The following is a 24534-nucleotide window of genomic DNA, read 5'->3' as shown; positions in this document are numbered from 1 at the left end:
CTCTGTGGATGATGCATGAACTCGCTCCGGACTCGACGGCTCTGAGGTAAATCATATTTGTCATTTAGTCCAGTCAAAACAGTTTTCTTTTTCAATTATTATTGAGTTTCTTCTCGGTGCCTATTCCTAACTTACAAAGTAAGTGTCCAAAGTTCATGAACGTATTTTTCTTGCGTTTATTTCCTTCGTGTTCTCCTGTTTTCATGGCTGTGGCGATTACCGCCAATATAACTTATTACTCAGGACGGCCACCGTACTAGTAACAGCTAAGTCAGGTATGATCATTATTAGTTACATTTTTATTAATTCATTCCCTTAATTATTTACATAATGTTACAGTTAACATAAACTTCACTTTTTCATGAACACACCTTGATAAAACACTTCTGTTTTCGGTCCCTTCTTAATCAGTCATAGGCTAGATGTTAATAACTAATGTCGGCGTACATTAGTTATATTCTAATATTTTAGAATATTATTTTAATAGTGTGTTTGTTCCATAGCTACTTTTCCTGACTTTGTTGACCTGTCTTTCTGGACTTTTCCAAATCACTTATTTCCTCTTTCCTTTATTTCTACAACTGTTGGTTCAAACATTTTCTTTGACTTTTCTTTACCACACATTTCCTTCTGTAGTACATCCACATCAGTTAGAAATTCTGATTTTGAAAATATGGTTTCAAATTAATATCATAGGATGCTCTCTTGGGCCCTGTTTACATCTGGTATTAAAGGATTAGTTCACTTTGAAATGAAGCCCAAGCTTTACTCACCCTCAAGCCATGACTTTCTTCTTTCTGATGAACATAATTGCAGAAATATTAATAAATATCCTGACACATCTGAGCTTTATAATGGCAGTGATAGGGTTCAGTGAGTATGAGCTGAAGAAAGTGCCTCCATCCACATGCACCCATAATAAATATGTACTCCACACGGCGCCGGAGGGTTAATAAAGACCTTCTGAAGCAAAACGATGCGTTTGTGTAAAAAAAAAACATCCATATTTACAAGTTATGCAGTCAAATATCGAGCTACCGCCAGACTGCCTTCCGTATACAGGTTACGAAGAAAGTGTAAACTGGCGTCGCGTCAATTACACTTTTCATATCACGTTTCATTTCAGTTTAATAGGGAAGGTGCATGATGTAGCGTAAGCTTTGTGAACTGCAAGAGATTTACACTTTCTGCGTACGTTGAATACAGAAGGCGGTCTGGCAGAAGCTCGATACTTGACTTCATAACTTGTTTAAATATGGATTTTTTTTACACAAACACATCATTTTGCTTCAGAAGGTCTTTATTAACACTCCGGAGTCATGTGGAGTACATATTTATGGATGGATGCATGTGGATGCAAGCACTTTCTTCAGCTCATACTCATTGAACCCTATCACTGCCATTATAAAGCCTGGATGCATCAGGATATTTATTAATTTTTCTTTGATTATGTTCATCAGGAACTAGAAAGTCATATACAACTAGGATGGCTTGAGGGTGAGTAAAGCTTGGGCTAATTTGAAAGTGAACTAATCCTTTAAGATGCTTTTTGGTCAATCGGATCACAAGTAGACGAGGCAGACACATACCAGTTTACACCTGGTATTTTAATTTGTCTCTTTTATCCACTTTAACTTTCTGTCCTGATTTCTTTGAGGGAAGGGTCAATGGGTGGGTAAAGGTATTTTTTTTTTTCAGATCTTTCGATCTAATGGACAAAATATGCTAGCAAAATTTATGAACATGCACGGAGACAACAGAAGAACATATGTGATATGGATTCATGACCAACTGAGCTGACAAAGCTTTGGAATATACAATGGTATATTTAAGGGAAAATTGGCTTAAATGTCTTGGAAAACTTTTTTTTTATATAGGCTTTATCCTGAAGCTTTCACCTAACCCAGGCTCATACAGTACCTTCAGCTTCTGTTTAAATATAGGGATAATAAATAAATGACTGAAACTCTGTAATTGTAAATATTGCACATAATACAAGGTGTTTTTCAGGCAATGTTATATGAGGGAAAAGTAAAAGCTGCATTTTGCAAAGGTGTAGCTATCACCACAAAATTGATTTAATAAACCGGGTTCCACTTTTACCTTTACATTAGTTTTATTTTCCAAAGCCTGTACACTCCAAACTTAGGCTCATTTTAATAGCCTCTCAAAACCAGCTGACTAAACCTTTCCATGAGCTGGGGACACCCGGACGACCCTCAGTCTCCACCTGAGGGAACAACACGTTCTTTGAGTCCAGAGAGCGGACAGACGGATTGTTGACACATTCAGAATGGCCTGACTCACCGTTTCCTGAGAAAGCTCCACTCCCAGGTACCCACAGTGACCTGCCCGCATAGCAGCATCTTTGTGACCTGTTTACATGCTTGTTCCTACAAATGTACTGTATTTTTATACTGTATTTTAAAATTAATAACACTGATTTCCTGGATTTTTTTCAGAGCTGAACTGGCTGTCATTCAGGAAAGGTCACATCTTTGTGGTCAGGTGGTGCTGAGAAGAGTTGAGAAGAAACAAATGCTTCAATAACACATGAAGAGACCTAAATAGGAATTATCCTATGCTTTCTGTCAAAATAATTTATGACATAACTTAGGGGCACATTCCATGAGGGGTCACCCATCTCGTTGGGAAGCACCGGTGAGGAAGAGGAAACAAACACCATAAGGGATCATCCAGTTTCACCCATGCTAATCCAAGTTTGGCATGGGTTTTTACGACTGGTGGAGCACTTGTGAGAGTGATATGTCTGGGTGGTGGTGTATTTAGATTTACTGGTTTATGGTTTTAAACATTGGCTCAGAGCTCATTCAGAACTTATGTGACTAACATTGTTATCTATATACAGAGACCTGCAAGGGACCCCTGAAAGAGAGGCACTCACTACCCTACTTCTGTTGGTGATGAGCTAATGTTTGTGCCAAAGAGAAAGATTGCTCCACAAATCTGACGATTTTCTGAAATGGATCTCTTTGACCCTGGTTGTTTAAATGGGTCATGAAATTGATTTTTTTTAAATTATTTTATAATGTTTCCTGAGGTGCACTTATAATGTTAATATGATTTTTACATCAAATTATTCATTATGAATTTAACTGTAATTTAAAAGTGAAATATGTTGCTTACAGTTTGTGGGGTCCTTGTTGATTCCAGAACAGCTGATTCCTGAACTTTGAGCAAAAGTTTTTGGGCAAATCCACTATCATATTTTGACTTGTTCTAAAAACAGTTGCTGGTAAATTGTACAGTATAAACCCGCAAGTCAGCTTTGACATGACTAGAGCCCTATTCGGACGGGATTAGTTTTACGTGGGGAGGTGGAGTAAAGTAATTTTACCTCAGGATGTCTGTAATATTAATTGACCAATTCGCACGGGACAAGAGATCTCAGTAAAACTAGCAGAAGTGGGAGGGGTAACTCGATTTACGCAACGCCGTCACCTCCCTGTCATGTGGGTATATGTTGCTTTCTGATACCATGTGCGAAAACACATATAATCTAAATATATAAACTATAAATAACAGTTAGGTCCGATTTATTAATTAAATTCTGATTGGATTATGATGGTAATAGGCACTTAGCTAATGATAAAATTAGTTTTGTGCCTCTGACAAGTGCTTCGATCTTCTGGTATGTAGAAAATACTTGAGGTTTGCCACAGACTTGTCCCACCACCTACAACACAAATGAATGTTTTATCATCTTTGCAACTTATGCAAAGATTATGTTTTTCCACTACCATGAACAACACAACTTCTGGGTGGCATCGCAATCTTGTTATTATCACAATCTTATCATAAACAACTAGGCCTACTTTAGGTCCATTTGCTGCTTATCGACTGAACATCAGTGGGCAGGGACAATGATGCAATGATGTAAAAGTAGGTGTTGTCTTGCTCCAAAGGTAGTTTTATGCAAATGATAGTGACCCTGTGACGTCACATGCCACCTTTTTTTACAGCTTGATTATATAAATGCTTTTTAATTGATGTCAAGGATGTTTTAAGTTATAGAACTTGCAGGATGTAATAATGATACAAAGACCTCTTATATGCCAAAAGACCAAGGAAAATTTGATTTCTCATGTAATGACCCCTTTAAGAGATCTGTCGAGGGCAAAGGTAGGGTGGAAGGGTACTTCATGACATCACTTGTCTCTTAAGGTAATCTTAGGATCTCAGGATCACACTAGGATCTCTGAACCATGCCCGAGCACATTTGACCCTCAAAGCCCAGTTCGTTTGACTAGTGTGATCACTCTGTACCGTGCCCGGGCACGGTTTGTGTGCCAGAACACTGTTCAGTTGGGCTTGGGAACGGTTTGTATGCAGTATGAGCGCTAACCGTGCCGGAGCATGGAACAGCTACTACTTTTGTGTGCGCTACTGTCATCATTATGACGACAAACATCTTTATTACTACTTGGATAGTACACTTTTTGAATTAATGTAATTAATTTGAGCGTATTTGGGTTTATAATGGGTCTCGTTCTTACCTTATTGATGAACAGGAATTGTAGTTTGCGAAGAAAAGCTGCAAATTCCAACATTAACGTCAACTGCTTTTGTAATAATCCTCTAAAACGTGCAAGTAAAAATCGCTGTGCGGCATAAATGATAAATCTATTAGGTAATCTTATCAAAAGTGCTTTTCTTCCTGATCCTGTTTTCTTCCATACAAAAAGTTGCATCATATATGATGTAAGTGTGCTCCGGCCCAGAACGTTAAGTGCAATATGAGTGCTTGCCAGCGGGAGTGGGGAGGGGGGACAATTGCGCTTGGGCTCGGTTCAAGGCAACCATGCCTAGTGTGAGTACCCTTTTAATCTCTATCCCTTTGAGACAGCATTGAGTCATGGACAGCAAGGTACTTGCACAGTCTGTAGTGACAGTATGAGTCACTAAGTTAACAATAAACCAAGAAAAATGTAGTTTTGTCTAGAACCCTACATCTGAAAATTCCACCTCACTGAACAATCTTAGCTCAAACAAAACTGTTGGATATTTACTGCCAGCTCAACGTCTCCACTGGGAATCACAGTAGTGCTCTTTAAATGAACCTTTAGGAACAAGAAGATTAGCATGAGTAGACTTTGAGTCACACACAGAAAAAAATTTCACATTTTGCACTTGACCAGTTTTTAGACAAAGCAAAGAAAATACGTTGTGAGAGCTACTATACAGAAGATATTGAAACTATTTAAGTATAAATACAAACATGAAACAAATAAAGCCACTAGAGCCCATTATTTTGCAATTCAGACTGGGGCCTCTAGTGGTGCAGAATTTGCAAACTTCACCTTTAACTTTTGAAGGACCTCATGTCCATTCTGAATTTAGATATCCACAGGAATGCTTTAACCGAGTCAGTTTTGCTTGCTGCGCAAATAATAAATATACCCCAATGCCAGCAGCAACATTTAAATGGATTCCTTATCACTAGCAGTGGCTTCCTTTCATAAAATTATTTTATTTCTAAAATAATCTTGAGCTAATATTTACAGATTCTAAAGAAGGCACTTGTGGTGAAAGAGAGTACAAGATGAGCCTTAGCTCAGAATTAAGCCTCCAGATACCACATGGCTCCAAAACGGATGAAACTGGCCACTGACGCAAATCCTGAGAGACAGTGTGCAATCCAAGACATTGCCACATATTTCCCTCCTCCGTGTGTCTCTCTCTTGTATTTAATTTTCTCTCTTTTAACAGGACTTCTCAGAAGTGAATGCAATGTGTCATTATGTTACAATACAGCTTCCTTAAATAGCATCATCATGCGTCTTAGTGCTCCTAAAAGTGGACACTAAAGTCACAATTAAGAATCTTTAAATGTCTTTGCATTATTATAAAAAATATCAAACCAAGGGGCTTTTTTCTTTCAAAATATATTGCACAAACATTTTTCAGTGGAAAAATTTCACAAAATGAAGTTTCAAACTATGAAGCAATAGATATATGTATATTCTTATGTATATATGTATATACATGCAGATGTTCAAAATGAAGATAAAAAGTCTTGGACATTTTGGTTGTCAAAGTTTGTGGAACATGTTCATGTGAACTTAAGGGGGACTGACATAAAATTATCAACAACAACCTAAGACCAGTTAGTTAAAATGTTTGAAAAAGTGACAAAAAAAAGTGAAGTTAGCTCTAAGCTCTAGCATCATTTGTTTGCACATGCCACTTGGTTTGATAATTTGTATCTAATGCAGTGAAATTTAGACATTTTTAAGTGTGGCTTACCAGTATCTAAAAGTGTTCAAATACTTTTTGGGGCCACTGTATATGCTGTTTATTTACATGTACACATCTTTAAGAGGAAGTGATGTTTACCAAACATAGGAGGTTGACATTAGCATTGATTGATCATCTTACTATAAAGGTAATACCTTCACCACTCCATTATTCAGCATACTCAGAGGCACCAGGAAGGTTATTGGTAATAAATAGTTGTTGTCACTGTGTGAGGTCCTGGGGAAATGATACCTCTGTGTGTGTCCTCTCACATTTACATGCACTCATATTCACATTCCAGGTTTCATACAGACTGTGCAGAGGCCCTGGAGCCAGGATGTCTTGACCAGAGTCTCATGTCCACTGTCCAGTGTCCACTGTTCCTGTCTAGGATAGGCCAAAGCCAACCGCAGGGAGAGAGAAAAAAATGTGTATCAGCAGAATGAAAAGAGATGCAATGAAAGTGGGAGGATTTACACAACATCACCATAGAATCACAGCAGAAATTACACACTTCACCTTCAAGTGTGTAATTTCTGTGCCGCACCAAACAGAATTGCAAAAAAATATGACTGTTTTGAAACCGTTTTCCCTGTCTGACCCTCAGATTGCCTAGAAAATACCTGTGCCTTTGTATAATATGATGTTAGAGTTTTGTTTGAAAGGGTACAAAATAGAGTCGCTTGTTTGGGATTTTACCTCTTGGCAGCCATTATATACTCAAGGTCTGTCACCAGCAGGAAGGGGTTTTGAGCTTTGTCCAGCCAGTGTCTACAATCTGTCTACAATCTTTGAATGCGCCCTTCAGGGTGAGAATTGCCTAATTCACCACCTTGCAATTATAATCTCTAGGAACAAGTTTCTTAAAATGCAACAAGTGTAATTTTGCCAGGTCACCAGGTCAAATAGTACACTTTGGTATCTGATTTCCATAATCAACATATACAGTCAAAATGTAAATAGATTGTGAATTTAAATAACTGTTCAAATGTCAATAAACTATACATGGGGTCTATGCTGACAGTGATGTAGTTGTTCAAAGTAAACACTTATTCTAAAGGACAATGGTTTGACTTTGCACCTATAAGGGGATGTGCCAGATAGTGAATTAGTAGTGGCACATTTCCATGGGCAAATTGGACATAATTAAAAGGCTTTTTGTCTAACAAAATGAGTGCCATTTAGATACTGCTTTAACCTCCGAGCTACTGCCATGATTGGATGGCAAGTAATTCTTATACAAATTTCTAGATACAATGGATTCCTCTAACAAATCTTACCCAGTTTCCAACAAATTACAGGATTATTTGTAGTTGGCCATGGGTAACGTGATGCTACAGGAGTGGTTAGGATAGAGTAAGGAGAAAAATGTATTCAATGTAAAACAATCAGAATTATTGTCCTATAGTGCAGGGGTGGGGAACTTTTCTTTTTTATATGAAACCTTATCTAAATTATTTTCTTAAAGTATACCCCAAGTTTCCAACCTGTCAATAACAATAATTAACTTATAATTAATAATTAAGAATAAAGTGATTGTTTTATTGGAAACACCACTATATTATTTATTTGTTTGTACATTGGCATTTTATTCACAATCTCACAAACCACCTGCAGTTCCATCATGCACCCCTAGAGGCTCATAAATCTGTGAAGTACAAACCCTGACCTAGAAATTGGGTCCATCTATAATGAGCAAGGAATCATTGTTATATTTGTATGACTCAGGAAATATTGTTCTTACACTTGCTCACTAATCAGACTACTTTTCCATATAAAGTTTCTGTATTTCACACATGATTTCCCTTGATCCTACGTCCTGTTATTGTACAACTCCAGACATGCAAGATGTCATGTAGGAATGCACTTTACAAAAAAAAGGTGGAAAAGGCTACGGTCGGGATGTACTTCCTATTGGGACAACAGTAGAATGTGCGTGTGACCAGAGAATGCCACAATTTAAGCAACTGACAGAAGTGAATTGCATCGTCGAAACGTACAAGCAGTTCAGTATAGAAACACTGAACAGACTTGCAGGTTCCAGCACCTGAACATAACAATCTAAATCACCCAGCTGCCAAAACGAGAGAGTGCCATGGAACAATAACAAAACCGCAGTAGCTAAAGAGCTAAATCAGGTCAAACACTGGATAAATAAATATACCACCAGCCCTACAAATTTGGTTAATTGTGTTGTAATTGAAACCACAAAATAGCAACTTCAGCCCAACTGTATATATTTTAGTCAAACACCCATGATGTTGTAGAAAGTGAATATGGGTTGTACCAGACAGACTGCTGCATGACTCATGGTTACAAATACAAAACAAACATTAAGGCACAAAGATTAAAACAAGTCAAAGCTTTGCTCCACCCCCTCAACTGTCTCCAGATTGTTGCTGTTATTCACAGTGAATCAGACATCCAGGTGCTCTTTAGATGGCCAGACATGCCACTTGGGGGTCAGGAGTGTGACAAAGTGCTGAACTTTGTTATAGAGGCAGTGCCAGGACTGCTCCATGTGTCTGGCATGTGTCAAAAATGACAAGAACCAGTGGAGTCCCTGCAGCAAGACACAACTCCAGCCAGAGTCAACAACCGGCCTGGAAGAACATGAAAGCTCCTACTTGAGCACTTTTGCAGCAGACTGTAAATGTCATAAATATAGCCCTCAAAAGAGATTTCAATGCACAAACTCATCTCTTAGAGTGCTGATTGCACAGAAGTTCCTGTTAAACACCATCTAAAATGTTGCTGCCCAAGAAACTTTGTGTTTGTTTACATGCACAACCACATTTATGACATTAAAAGTAAACGGACATGAGCACAATGTGAGACGCCAGACAAGCGTTAAAAGTGTTTAAAGGGTTAGTTCACCCTAAAATGAAAATTCAGTCATTAATTACTCACCCTCATGTCGTTCCACACCCGTAAGACCTTCGTTCATCATCAGAAAACAAATTAAAATATTTTTCGTAAGATCCATGGCTCAGTGAGGCCTCCATTGACAGCAAGATAACTGACAATTTCAATGCCCAGAAAGCTACTAAAGACATATTTAAAACAGTTCATGTGACTACAGTGGTTCAACCTTAATGTTATGAAGTGACAAGAATACTTTTTGTGCGCAAAAAAACAACAAAATAACGACATTATTCAACAATATCTAGTGATGTGTGATTTCAAAACACTGCTTCATGAAGCTTTACGAATCTTTTGTTTCGAATCAGTGGTTTGGAGCACGTATCAAACTGCCAGTCAAGCCCCCCAGTGGTGAACCATTGAAATTTCGAATCACGTAACAAAGCCTCGTTTACTGAAATAATGTGACTTTGGCGCTCCGAATCACTGAACAAAATATTCGTAAAGCTTCATGAAACAGTGTTTTGAAATCACCATAAAATCGTTATTTTGTTTTTTTGGCGCACAAAAAGTATTCTCGTAACTTCATAACATTAAGGTTGAACCACTGTAGTCACATGAACTGTTTTAAATATGTCTTTAGTAGCTTTCTGGGCATCTGAAAGTGTTAATTATCTTGCTGTCAATGGAGGCCTCACTGAGCCATCGGATTTTATGAAAAATATCTTAATTTGTGTTCTGAAAAGGTCTTACGGGTGTGGAACGGCATGAGGATGAGTAATAAATGACAGAAATTTTCATTTTTGGGTGAACAAACACATTAAATGCAGTGTGAAAACAGGGTATTGGGCTAAAACTAAAAACTAGATATAAGGCAATTAGGTTTTTCCTAAACTGAGTTCATCTATTGGGAAAAGTTCATAAACTGTTTAAGGTATTTACATGACCATACACATTGTCTGATTATTAAGCATAATCAGTTTAAGTTTGTGCATGTAAACACACTCAGTTTAATGGTGTAATACATATAATAGGCTTGCATAACAAAATTTTTTTCATGCCTAGAATCCAACAGGTTTCATTCATGACCAATGAACGCATTTCTGTGTAAATCGAGGGAATGTACATTGTACATTTCTACATACACATTCAATTTAATTTCACAAACAAGACATAAGAATGAACAATTTGCACAGAAATTGGAAATTTGAGGCCCAATGTGAATGGTGTGTCCTTCAGAAATCAAATAAACATGATCTGAAATTGATAAAAATGAACTCTGTATTTGTTTTGATCTGTTTATTTATTACAAAGCTTCATACCTAAGGTAAGTGTTTATTGGTTATTTGAATGACCTTTGTCTATGTTTGTATGATAGCATTAACTATTGTGTTACGGTGAGTAAAAGAGGAAATTATGAACCAACATCTTATGACTAATGATGCCATCAGACCTTGTGTGATGGCCAACCTGTTGATACCGTATAGCATTTACTCTCAAAGGGTCATCTCATCCCATCATACAACCATTACACCACAATAATTGAATACATAAACATACTTCCTGCTTGATTCTACATTAGCATTATAAATATATTTTAACAAAAATAAAGCATCTTTCCATAACTGTCTCTTGCATGTCTTCTTATGACATATTTCCAGGAAAAAAAAACTAGTTTTGAGATATGCTGTAAAATATAAGCAAGAATGAAATGAAATATTGAGAAAATGATAATGCTAATACTTCCAGATCAAAGAAGATGAGCTCCTCTTACATTGGACTGAGAAATGGAGAGGATGAGAAGGAGAGATCGCATACATAAATACTTTATTCTGGCATAATGACTGCAAACACTGCCGTCTGTAAGTCTTTGTTCATGGACACGCAGTTGAGCTCTTCGGAAGGACAAAACTTTCTAGAGGCACATTGGAAATAGCAGTTTAAATGTTCTGGACCCAAGAGGACTAAGGTAGAGAACAACAAAAAATAGCGTCCATTTTAGCAAGGTTATATGACAGTACATCCCTTAATATCTTCTTCCTCTTTTTAAACGACTGGAGTCCATTGAATTAGTCCATCCTTCGAGGGCATCTAGACTCCTGATTGAGTGCATCCAAACCCAAGCATGTGAAGTTCATGGTCTTAGTGTTCTCCAGAAGACTTTCTCCTCAACTTTGACCTTTACGAGAGTTGTATACAAAAACAACAGAGAGACGACACAAACATCATCCCTTTCAGTTTCATTTCCGCCCAGTGTTTGACCACTTAATAATTAACTGAATACCAATCTTGTTTGTCTTCAGTGTTTGACAGAGTACATAGAAAGCACCTTTGGTGTTGTGTTTGTGTATAATGTTCCTCTGGATACAGTATCTTTTTTTGAACAGCAATGGGTCAGTAGGGACAGAATTCAGAGGTCGAAGTCCCAGTGCTGCTGGAACATTACGTAGCCGCTGTTGTCTTTCAATCGCTCGCTTGATGTGGTTTCACCTCATGTCCACTGGAGGGAGAGAAAGAATACACAACAGCTGTTAACAAACAACTGCTTTTTGGTTGAATTTGGTGCAGTTTTAAAGTTATTTGACTGTGATTTTTTTTCCTTAGTAAGACATGCGGTTTGTGTTTGAGTGACACATATCCACCACACAGTGATTTTATTTGAATGTGTGTTATCAGGCAATCTGTGCACATTTAACAAAGAAAGACCAATGTGAAAGACACAATCTGTGTGATCAACTTCACCAAACCATCAATCCACACATTTTCATTCACAAACACTCAAAATTAAGGCACACAGACTCTTTTCCAAAAATCTAGTGAGCTGCCTAGCTAGACAGTATTTTAAAGCATCATAGACACTATTTCAAAATATGCTGCTTTCTAAATTACCCCATTTTGATCAAATTAATGCAGCAATGCATAGATCCTTCACAAAGAAAGCAATCATAAGCAAAGTACTTATATAAGTGTCTTTACCCAATATATGTGTGCTATTTATACTCTTATTCAAATATTTTATAATTATCTTAGCAACAGGCTATGCTAACAATATGATCATTAATTGGAATAAATTGGAGTCAACTTCTGAGTGGGGTGCATAGTTGCTGTTTATGAAAGTCTTTCCAAAAGAAGTAACTTCCATTTCAGTTATGATGTTTCCTTAAGCCCAAAGTATAGTTCACTTTTTAAGCATACACGAGGGTCAGCTTACAGTGCGCGTGATGTGAATTTCGTCACCAGAAGATTACGCGCATACCAAGTGTACTTGGTACATGCGCATTTAATTTTTTTTTGGAGTAATTAGTTTATCCACAAGGTGGAAACCGTGCCCTGGAGGCGTTGATTCATAAGGTAGTCAAAGAAAAACTGCATAAACAGAACAGACCAGAACACATGCAAGCTACAGCGACAATGGAGGCCTATATAGTGGACAGATTGTGTGAAGAGGTTAGAAAGTACCCTTCATTTGTACAACTCTAGTGTGAAAGAATACAAATATATTTACATGGGTGGCGAGAGATTGCTCAAAACTGTGCATGCGTCAAACGCCTGTGTATGGTACGAGACTTTGCATTCGATTGTATAAAAAACAAAGTATACCCAGGGCTTTACAAGGTAGCTGCCTAAATAGGCAGTGAACAGCAAGGCAGCTCACTTGGTTTTGGAACAGAGTTAAATTATAACATGGTGAACACAGTCTGATTTCATGAAATAAGTTGCATCAAACAGACAAACCCATGACACATGCAGCAAAGCGAAAACAGCACAGTGCAAAAGACTCTCTAGTTCAGTGTTGCGTGACTCTGATTGGACGTCTCTCTCTTTCTCCTGATTGGTTCATGCCGATGATTGGTTGAGAAGTGGCAGCGGTTCTGCCTACAGCTGTCATACCTGCAGAATATTTTGGTCCGTGGAGTGTTAGGAAATGTTTGCCTTTTACTGAATATCCTTGTTGATCTGTGCTGCCACTGCATGCTTTCTGTGTTTCCGTTTTTTACCGTTTTTAACTGTGCGTGGGCCTGGAAACACAAGTTTGGGGAAGGGTGCAAGTAGATGATGGGCAGAGTGTGGTTGAGTAGGAAAAAAAAGAAAGCAAGTAAGAAAGAACGAAAGAAAAAAGAAAGAAAGAAAGAAAGAAAGAAAGAAAGAAAGAAAGAAAGAAAGAAAGAATTTATGGCCTCGGGGAGGTGTAAAACAGACTGTAATTGCACTTCATAAATATTTGAGCCTTATGAGCTTCCAACCCTTTTATCTCGGCACACGAAAGCAGAAACCTGTTGAACCTGCAGGAGAAACCTCAGACACACTTCTACGTGCTTCAGCATTCACACATACCTGTGGTCTTTCTTATCCATTCAATTGCATCATTGGCCAGCACAGTAAAAGACAAGCTCACACAAACATTGAAGTTTAGCAATAGCAGACTGACCAACAGGTGTGTTTGTCTGTGGTAACAGCACAATGCCATAGACCGCTGAGTGCACACTCCATAACCAAATAGTCATTCAAAGATCAGGCTAAACATTCTTTGTATGTGTGCATGACATATATACCTGTGTCTGCTTCCACATGCTCCATCACGTGATGCTGTGACGTGCACACGCATTCCAGGTGATCCTCTAACCGGACAAGCACCTCCTTCAATTTCGCTTTCTTACGAGATGAGAACTCTACCTTCGCCACCTGGAAGAAGAAAGACAGACTGGGTTATCATCTCAGCCCTGTATGTCTAAATGTGTATACTTTTGCCATACGTACTTATTAACAGTATTCAAATTTGATGTTTTAGCCGCACAGATTCTCAACTAATAGGGTACATGACCAGTTAGCTCAGCTAACTGGCTAACGCTGCCAAATGGTGGAGAAAGTATGTCGAACAATTCCTGGGCAATAAGCCCAAAACAGTTACATGTTCCACAGTTAACGCCCCACTGCAGCACACTAAACTCAAAATAACCACACAGCCTTACACAGGGGTCGACTCATGTCTTTTGTTGTGCTAATTTTAACGCTTAGGCCTCCATTCCTTATCACTGTTCTGCTAATGCTTGGCTGTCAGTATTCATAGTAGGTGGGTGGGTATATGTTTAGGCCTATTCTGTTCGTTTTTTAATTAATGCTGGTCTAAGGTGGCGTTCACACGGAACATGTTTCTGCATTCCATTAGAGGTCTGCATAGGCTTTAAACTGAGGCCCAAACCCAGCCCGTACCCGAGATCGTTTGACCCGACCCGAACCCAACCTGTTATAGTTTAACCCAAATCCGTCGCTGTAGAGATGTACCTGTATTCTTGCTATCATATGCCAAAACAGCTTTGTAAGAATTACACTTCACATAACTGTCAGGCTTGGGTCGGGTAGCAGACCTCTACATTCCACTGTGCTGCTTTTTAATTTTCCAAAACGTGATGCTCAAGTTAAAAAAAAAAAAATGTCATTGCAATTTTTCCCATTCCACTGCCCACGCCTCACTTTTGTTTTAAATGCAAAACTCGCATTCTGTGTGAATTACCTCTATGCTTTTAAGAGGTCTTTTTTTAGTAGGGAAATAAACACTTAATTTGGTAGAAGTTTGGTTTTATGGGTTGCTAAAGAGGTTCCTCATAGTGCGGTGAGGAATGGTACTCCTCCTCGAAAAAGTAATCCTTTCTTGCTCCATCAGGAACGACCTAGGAAGTGACCGAACTGCCACAGTAATGCATATTAGTTCTGTTTATATAAACCCTAAACCAAGGTTCCTCAAATCCAGCCGTGGAGGGCCACTGCCCTCCAGAGTTTAGCTCAAACCCTGATTAAACTCACCTACTTGTATTTATGTAGTATCTCTGAAAACCTTGATTAGCTTGCTTAGGTGTCTTTGATTAGGATTAGGGCTTAACTCTCCAAAGCAGTGGCACTCCAGGGCTGGATTTGAGGAATCATGCCCTAAATATTGCAATCTGACTGACATATTATTCGTGTACATGTGCATTACATGTATTCTCAACAAAGCATTCATATATGCATTTGTGTGCATATTTTTCTGGCTTCAAACACAATCACTAAATTCAGTGCATGACTCACAGAGAGCAAATAAAAACTCTACCGTCTACCGTGCAAGTGCAATTGGTTTAACATTATGGAAGAAATGATGCAACACTTGGAAACTCCCACAAACCTATAGCATACATGAAGGTGGGGAGCGAGAGACAGTGAGACAGGCCAGTTGCAGTCTCTCTTTCCACCCTGTTACTGGTTTATGCCTCTTTCCCTCTGTCTGCTGCCCACCTCTCCCTCCTCTTGGACATTCTTGCGCTTGGTTATATTTACAGAGCCAAGTCTAAAACAGCCCGTGGCGTGCAAGAATGTTCTGTGACTGAGGATGATGGGTGAGACAGACACTGAGGAGCTTGAGAACCAGTCAGGGGGTTGGGTAAGGGGTTCAGGAAAGGGTCATAATACTAAAAAAAAGAGTCCTCACATCATCCTTTGCTGCCCCCGCCCCAATATTTCCATTCAAATTCAATTTATCATTGCCTTTGCATCTCGGTTTGAAGTCCGCCGTGACTATGCCTAAACTTCACACATGCGATCACCCACATACTCGAATGTGCTTTATAAAAAGCCCCAAGTTTCTCAAGAGGCCCTTCCAAGCTCTATTTATAAACCACTGTGCTTTACGCCGCAATGAAAGCCCTGCGAAATCCCAGCGCAGCGCGCTAATGGTGTGACATCTGATCCAGCCCCGGCTCCAGCAAACCCAACCCCCTCTGACTCGCCCTGCGCTCTGTGAGGACTATTGTCCAGGGTTTGGATAATTGGCATTGGGATTTCCCCGCAAGAAAGGTCGATAAAGAAAGGGTGAGAGAAAGAACGGGCATCAGGAGAGGTGCATCATGGGTAATTAGCATGAGAACAAAGGGAAATGGAAACGTAGCCAGGGGACAGGCAGTTTTGCTGCACATCTGTCAGTGGGTAAATCTGACGACAAAACGCTGCGGATAAAGCGAAACCGAGAGCCGCGGAAAGAGCGGGGGTCCGATGGCAGGCAGACGACTGGTGGGGCGACCCGAAAAGAAAGAGGGGTGTGGGGAGCAAGCGTTCTTATTGAGTGAGTGACAAAGAGAGGCCTGAACAGGAACAAGGGATGCTGGGAGGGGGGAAAATAAGGGAAACTTTTATCTCATGACCTGCATGTCTAGAGTTACAGAAAGAGTATGGGCGAAATCTCTGCTGTAAAACACACACACTGGCATTCAGACAATCATGAAGATAAGGAGAAAAGGTGATCTAATCTGTGCACTTCCTGTCATAGCCCTTTAAATTTGTCCCTAAACACCAGCAGAAAGGCCGAGAGTGAAAAGATAGAAAGAACACTATAGATGTGACAGCAATTACAGCCCACTACATTGCAAACAAAAACAAACAAAGATAAAAGAGAGATAAGGAGAATTGCATTTCTTCTTCTTCTTGCATTTGAAGGTGTTTTCCCCCGCAAAAAAAAAAAAAAAATTGCTGTTTGAATTTAACCAACCCTTTGCACTGTAAGTGCATTACTGTAAGCATGAGTTTGCATGTTTAATAATCTTAAAATTAATTCAGTGGTATTACAATGCAGAGAAATTATATATATTTATTACATATCTTCACAGACAGATGAATAAAAAACAGACGCTGTTAACATGAGCTTACTGTAAGTGAATCTCTAAACACAGAGCTATGTTTTTCATTCTTTGTCATATACCATACATCAGCCTTTCCACTCTGATACAACAGGGTCTTTTGGAATATTCTGCTGTTTTCATTTTCTATATTAATACTACGTTCATTTGAATTAGCACTATTTGTGTTTCCTCGGCGTTTGCGTCAGAGATGGGGCCCGTATCCTCACTAACCTGGGCCATTTGAGGCTCTTTAATACCCAAAATCAACACTCGCAACACACCTTATTGCTTCCAGTGCCAGAATAAGCCATGTATGATTTCCCTTCACCAACCTCTAAAGGAGAAATCTAAATCCAGCTCATCCAAACATATAAACACTCACCTTTTGAACCACATCACATGCTGTATTCTTGCACTCACTTGCAAACATTCCAAATCAGGAATATCCTCTTCATTAGGAAAGAACAGCGGTGTGCCGGATTTAGTAACTTTAGCAGTCTGATTAACCAGAGATGAAAATAAAATAAACAGCACCCACACGCACACAGCTGCCTATCTAGATGTTCCTACTTCAAGGAAAGCACCGCTGCCTTGTTCATTGTTGATGCAGAGGATAAGTTTTCCAATTTGCTCAGTTTGGATTCAGGTGTGCTGATTCAGAGATTGAGTGATACGAAATCTCAAACCTCCAGGAAAACCATATAAAGAGACATCAAGAAGAGATTAAACAGATATTCAAATAAAGAAACTTCTGTCATCTTTTACTCACACTCGTCATTTCAAACCCGTATCAGAGTTGTTTTCCTGACCTAAGGTATTCATGATTTCATTTTTTAACAACCATTTTCCACCCACAGTGTTTGCTACTGTATCTTAAAAGATATAATTCCACAACTCACAGAGACTAAACAATTGGGAAAAATAAGTCATATGTTGCTTGCTAATTTGAGGCAACGTGACATTGAGAGGTCAACTTCGTGTAAATGAGCAGCGACCCTGGGAGTGGAGACAGTAACTGTGTTTACAGTACCCGAACTTCAAGATTTCAGTAGGACTAAAACAATAACTTGTTGTTTAAAAATATCATTCTATAGTCCCAAACAATTTTGAGACTATAGAAGTTTGTATTTTGTACAATCTGTCTGCATACTGGCCTACATCAAATATCAATCCTGTTTGTCATGATATCTCCCTTTCAGCTTTCTGCTGTGATAACTAATGTTTAAATGTGGCCTTTCACTCACACTGCAGGTCTGAGTCCCCTCACTGTAAAATGAGGTTTATTCTGTCTGGGCTCCAGCTCCTCTCCCCTCCCCCAGTACCCCACTGCAGCACGCAGCACCTGTTGTTGTAGTACTGTGTGATGATGTTTGCATGCTAGAGAGAGTGTGAGTGTGTGTGTGTGTGTGTGTGTGTGTGTGTGTGTGCGCGCATGTTTTAGCAAGGCTAATAGACACAAACTGCAACACAGCAGTTCTGGAAAAACCATTAGTAGTGTACACCAGGACTATAGCAAGAGAGAGAGAGGAGGGGAAATGAGGTGAAAGAGACTGTACAGATGGACAAATATGAACTGAACAGGAGGAAACGTATCACTTAATATTTCACCTGTGGGAATGGAAGTCCTGATTTTAGTTAAAAGAGCCAAATGTCTTTTTGATAGAAGCATGTGCATAAGGTCCACTTATCCTAACAATTTTAGCCTGATTTGCATAAAACAGCAACATTTATGTCATATTTTATTGCTGATTTGACATTTGTTACTGAAACAAAATCTATGCCAACTGGTTTGGTTTTCAGTTCCAACTCAAGCAGATAGGAGCTGTACCAGCATGACAAGAACGGCTGATGAGTGAACTGACTTGCCTTAAAACAACTTTAGGTGAAAGAATTGAACAGAATCCATCAGAAGATTATGCTGTGCTGGTAATAAGAAAAAAAAGAGAAGCTATCAACTCCTGTTACACTTTACGTAACAGCTCAATCACTACTGTGAAAGAGAGAGGGAGATGGGCTAGATGCCAGAGAACATATGAAGGAAAAAGATTGCAAAAGAGAAGAACATGCAGCTAGAAAAAAAATATCAAAAGAAAAATAAGTAATATCACCAAATGTAGACAGACAGACAGATAGACAGAGATAGAGATAGATAGATAGATAGAACAACAGACAGACAGATAGATAGATAGATAGATAGATAGATAGATAGATAGATAGATAGACAGATAGATAGAATAACAGATAGATAGATAGATAGATAGATAGATAGAGAACATATGAAGGAAAGAAGATTGCAAAAGATAGAAGAACATAGCAGCTAGAAAACAGAAGATAGATAGATCAAAAGAAAAATAGAAGATAGATATCAACGATAGATAGATAGATAGATAGAACGATAGACAGACAGACAGACAGATAGATAGATAGATAGATAGATAGAATAACAGATAGATAGAACGATAGATAGATAGATAGATAGATAGATAGATAGAACGATAGACAGACAGACGGATAGATAGATAGATAGAACGATAGACAGATAGATAGAATAACAGATAGATAGATCGACAGATAGATAGAACGATAGACAGACAGATAGATAGACAGATAGATAGACAGATAGATAGATAGATAGATAGATAGATAGATAGATAGATAGATAGATAGACAGATAGATAGATAGATAGATAGATAGATAGATAGATAGATAGATAGATAGATAGATAGATAGATAGATAGATAGATAGATAGATAGATAGATAGACAGACAGACAGATAGATAGATAGATAGATAGATAGACAGACAGACAGACAGACAGACAGATAGATAGATAGATAGATAGATAGATAGATAGATAGATAGATAGATAGATACGATAGACAGACAGATAGATAGATAGATAGACAGATAGATAGATAGAACGATAGACAGATAGATAGAATAACAGATAGATAGATCGACAGATAGATAGATAGAACGATAGACAGATAGATAGATAGACAGATAGATAGATAGATAGATAGATAGATAGATAGATAGAATAACAGATAGATAGATAGATAGATAGATAGATAGACAGATAGAACGATAGACAGACAGATAGATAGATAGATAGATAGATAGATAGATAGATAGATAGATAGATAGATAGATAGAACGACAGATAGAACGACAGATAGATAGAATGACAGACAGATAGATAGATCGACAGATAGATAGATAGATAGATAGATAGATAGATAGATAGATAGACAGACAGACAGATAGATAGATAGATAGATAGATAGATAGACACAGATAGATAGATAGATAGATAGATAGATAGACAGATAGATAGATAGATAGATAGATAGATAGATAGATAGATAGATAGACAGACAGATAGATAGATAGATAGATAGATAGACAGACAGACAGACAGACAGATAGATAGATAGACAGACAGACAGACAGAGAGATAGATAGACAGACAGACAGACAGACAGATAGATAGATAGATAGATAGATAGACAAACAGACAGACAGATAGATAGATAGATAGATAGATAGATAGATAGACAGATAGATAGATAGATAGATAGATAGATAGATAGATAGATAGATAGATAGATAGATAGACAGACAGATAGACAGACAGACAGACAGACAGACAGACAGACAGACAGACAGATAGATAGATAGATAGATAGATAGATAGATAGATAGATAGATAGATAGATAGATAGATAGATAGATAGATAGATAGATGGATGGATGGACAGATAGATAGATAGATAGATAGATAGACAGACAGACAGACAGACAGACAGACAGACAGACAGATAGATAGATAGATAGACAGACAGACAGACAGACAGATAGATAGATAGATAGATAGATAGATAGATAGATAGATAGATAGATAGATAGATAGATAGATAGATAGATAGATAGATAGATAGATAGATAGATAGATAGACAGACAGGCTAGGTGAAGTTTAACTCCAGTAAGTGTTGGTAGACTCATTATCTGGTGTTATGTTCCACACCCAGCAGTGTCTCCTTTGAAACTAGCTTATCACTGCAATGAACCAAAGTACAGCAGAAATGTGGCCAAGCAAACACACTCTCACACACACACACACACACACTCCCTGTGCAGTGAGGCCTATTTACAGTCTGTCTTTTTTATATCACGGCTCTGAACAGCAGTAGCTTGTGCAGACCTGCTCCTTTTTTAGGATGAGAAGGAAAAAGTAAGAGAAGGGTAAATACATCTCTTAAGGGTATTTGCTCAAATATATACAACCATAGCTGGAAAGAAACACACATAATATATTCTCAACCCATCCCTGTGCTCAGTGCTGGAAAAAAAAAAAAAAACTTACAAGACTAACATCTGTATTCATTTTATGTGGAAAAAAATGGGTAGTGCTACACAATCAACTGAACGTCCATTCAGAAGATTGTGGAATATGTAGAAATGAACAAATGAATAAAAAAATGAATAATTGTATGTACACCACCGTTCAAAAGCACTTTGGTAAGAATTTTGTAATGTTTTCGAAAGAAGTTCCTTATGATCACCAATGCTGCATTTACTTGATGAAAAATACTGTAAAATTGTGAAATATTATTACAATTTAAAGTAGCTGTTTTCTATTTGAATATATTTTAAATGTAATTTATTCATGTGATTCAAAGCTGAATTTTCAGCATCGTTACTCCAGTCTTCAGTGTCACATGATCCTTCAGAAATCATTCTGATATGATGATTTGATGATCAAGAAACTCACTTGCAGCTCATCTCTTCTCTGATGATGTGTTTACTGGCACGAGGGCGGAACAACCTGTCACTCACATGTGATCGACCAATAGCAAACCACAACCATCCAATCAATTCCCTATAGACCAAATCAAGTCCCGCCCTACATTTTTTCTTGTTTGAGAAGCCGCTTTACTCATCTATACATCACAATAGGAAAGAAAATACTACAGCAACTTCCGTTTCATGCAGACTTCAAGTGGAACTAAAAAGGGGTGTGGCTGTGGCCAGCATTACTGTGGGTGATATTTTGTACCACTTGTCCTGCATCTAAGATGGTTGGAGTTTGACCAAATATACATGCCTAATATTTAAAGAACAAAATATTTTATTGCACATCTGGACATGTCAACATCATTCTGAAATGACTTCACAGGACTATCGAAGCACTGCTTTTACCTTGACAGTCCGGTGCTGTTTTTTGGAGGGGTGACAGCGCATGTTGCCGGTGTTGCAGCAGCCTGTACAGCGTTTCACCTCCACGCATGGAGGCCATATTAGGAAGTTTGCAGCGGTGGGATCCACTTGACTGCGGGGGATCTCGTAGATCACTGTCCGTGTCTTGCACATGGCGGGTACCGCCTCCTCCACTGGACACAAGAAATGAGGATGCATGCAGAAATTAATATCTTAGAATAAATTCAAGGTAAGAAACACAGATATTATTTTATTAATTATCTTAAGCATAATCACACCAAACAAGAACACACTAAAATAATAAAATAAAATAAAATAAAATAAAATAATAAAATAAAATAAAATAAAATAATAAAATAAAATAAAATAAAATAAAATAAAATAAAATAAAATAAAATAAAATAAAATAAAATAAAATAAAATAAAATAAAATGGCATTTTTGGTTCATTTCTGGCAGTTATATTATATAAGACAGACAAAATTTTTGCCTGTGTGCTTCCCTGTAACTGATGCCATCCAGCTAAACAAAAAGGCCCCTTAAAACTGCAAGAGTGACAAATATTGAAGAGGGTTTTTAATATTTACCTAACCCAAAATAAGCCCTGAGATCAGCGTTCGATCCAGAGGTTTAGACTCAGTTGTAACAAAAACATGGCACATGGCTATTCTGAGTCTTCAACAGTTTTTCTGTGTTTAAGTGAGTGATTGGGAGGTACAGAGGGGCCAAAACATCCCGACACACAAAGGCACATGCACACACCGCTGCACTCCTCGATTGATGTGAAAGGGAAGGAAGAGTGGATGTCAGAGCTCAATGTGCCAGTGTGAACTCACAGTTCAGCGAGCTGTGACATGAACTCTGAATGTCTGGAATTTCCTGGCTCGGATACATTTGTGTACCACCAATCAAAATACTCTCACGTACAATCAAATAAAGAGGTGCCCTCCAATCATTGTGGTTTCCTGAATAAAACTGACATTCTCTGCTTTTTATGCACTCAAAATTTGGAATTGCACCAATCATAGATGTTTATGTAACATAAAACTCTGACTATAACATTATTAGGAGAGTTCTGGGGTATATAAACAGTAAAAGTTCAATAATTTTTTGCCATTATGAACTTTTACTGTACTTTGTTACAAAAAATTACTTATTTTGTTATTTATTAAAAATATATCAAATAAATGACATTCTTCTGAACTTTCTATTCATCAAAGAATCATGGAAAATGTATCACAGTTTCCACAAAAATATGAAGCAGCACAACTGTTTTCAACATTGATAATAATGATAAATGTTTCTTGAGCATCAAATCATCATATCAGAATAATTTCTGAAGGATCATGTGACACTGAAGACTGGAGTAATGATGCTGAAAATTCAGCTTTGATCACAGGAATAAATTACTTTTTAACATATATTAAAATAGAAGAAAAGCTATTTTAAATTGTAATAATATTTTGCAATGATGCAGTTTTTACTGTATTTCTGATCAAATAAAGACATCATTGGTGAGTATAAGAATATGGAAGCTTGTTTCTACCATGAAATAAAATAATAAGAAAGGTAATTGCGACTTTTTATCTTACAATTCTGACTTCTTTTCTCACAAATGCGAGTTTATATCTCACAATTCTGACTTTTTTTCTCAGAATTGCAAGATAAACTCACAATTGTGAATTATAAAGTCAGAATTGAGTGAAATAAACTCGCAATTGTGAGAAAAAAGTCAGAATCGTGAATTTATATCTCACAATTCTGACTTTTTTCTTGCAATTTTGACATTGTTTCGCAGAAATGTGAGATATAAACTCACAATTGTGTGTTATAATGTCCAAATGTGAGGGACAAAAAATGACTGACGTTTTTTCTTAGAATTGCAAGATTATATAACAATTCTGACTTTATAAGACACAATTGTGAGCTTACATCTTGCAATTCTGAGAAAAAAATCAGAATTGCGAGTTATAAAGTCAGAATTGCGTGATAAAAACTTAGAATTATAAGGTTCTATCTGACATTTTTGTCAAAAATTGAGTTATTTACATATTCTTATTCTGTGACAACTTATTTACATTATGTTATGTTTTTTTAATGTTGTGTACATTCTGGGACTTTTTATTTAGAAAACTAAAAGGTTCGATCTACAAAGTTAAATGGAATGCAAAAACTTTGAAGCTCAAGATCTCAGAACAGCTCAGAATGCAGATAGAACCTTATAATTCCAAGAGGATGAAATGTCAGAATTGCAAGTTTAAATCCCGCAACTGCGAGAAAAAAAAGTAAGAATTGTGAGACAAAAAGTCACACTTACCTTTTAAATTTTTTTATTTAGTGGTGGAAACAAGCTTCCATATAAGAGACTACTTACAAAAGCATTAAACATTCTTAATGAACATTCTTCTTAACTTTTATTTCCTAAAATTTGCAGCAACGATACTAGGATGTTTGTTATGCGGTTGCTAAGGTGTTCTTAATAGTTAATAGTTAGTAATTGCTATGCACAAATGCAAGGCCCACTAAAGTTGTACCATGGCAATAGTAAAA

The 24534-nt window shown here is 37.6% G+C and overlaps 1 protein-coding gene across 3 annotated transcripts in view; it reads right to left on the bottom strand.

Moving 5' to 3' along the window:
• Positions 1 to 10404: 10404 nt before the first annotated feature.
• Positions 10405 to 24534, bottom strand: part of pdgfab (platelet-derived growth factor alpha polypeptide b) — a 22800-nt gene continuing 8670 nt past the window's right edge. For 2 of the 3 annotated variants that reach the window (XM_048188043.1, XM_048188035.1), the window contains exons 4-7: positions 21968 to 22158; positions 13674 to 13803; positions 13012 to 13139; positions 10405 to 11620 (exon numbers count right to left, since the gene is read on the bottom strand). In XM_048188043.1, coding sequence (XP_048044000.1) covers positions 13057 to 13139; positions 13674 to 13803; positions 21968 to 22158 — 404 coding nt within the window. In that variant the 3' untranslated portion in view covers positions 10405 to 11620; positions 13012 to 13056. The remainder of the gene's footprint in view (positions 11621 to 13011; positions 13140 to 13673; positions 13804 to 21967; positions 22159 to 24534) is intronic. The other variant, XM_048188052.1, reaches the window with a different exon arrangement.

This window comes from Megalobrama amblycephala, linkage group LG1, assembly GCF_018812025.1.
Source record: "Megalobrama amblycephala isolate DHTTF-2021 linkage group LG1, ASM1881202v1, whole genome shotgun sequence".
NCBI lineage: Eukaryota > Metazoa > Chordata > Actinopteri > Cypriniformes > Xenocyprididae > Megalobrama > Megalobrama amblycephala.
The sequence above is the reverse complement of the archived record's forward strand: the minus strand, read 5'-3'. Positions and strand labels throughout refer to the sequence as shown.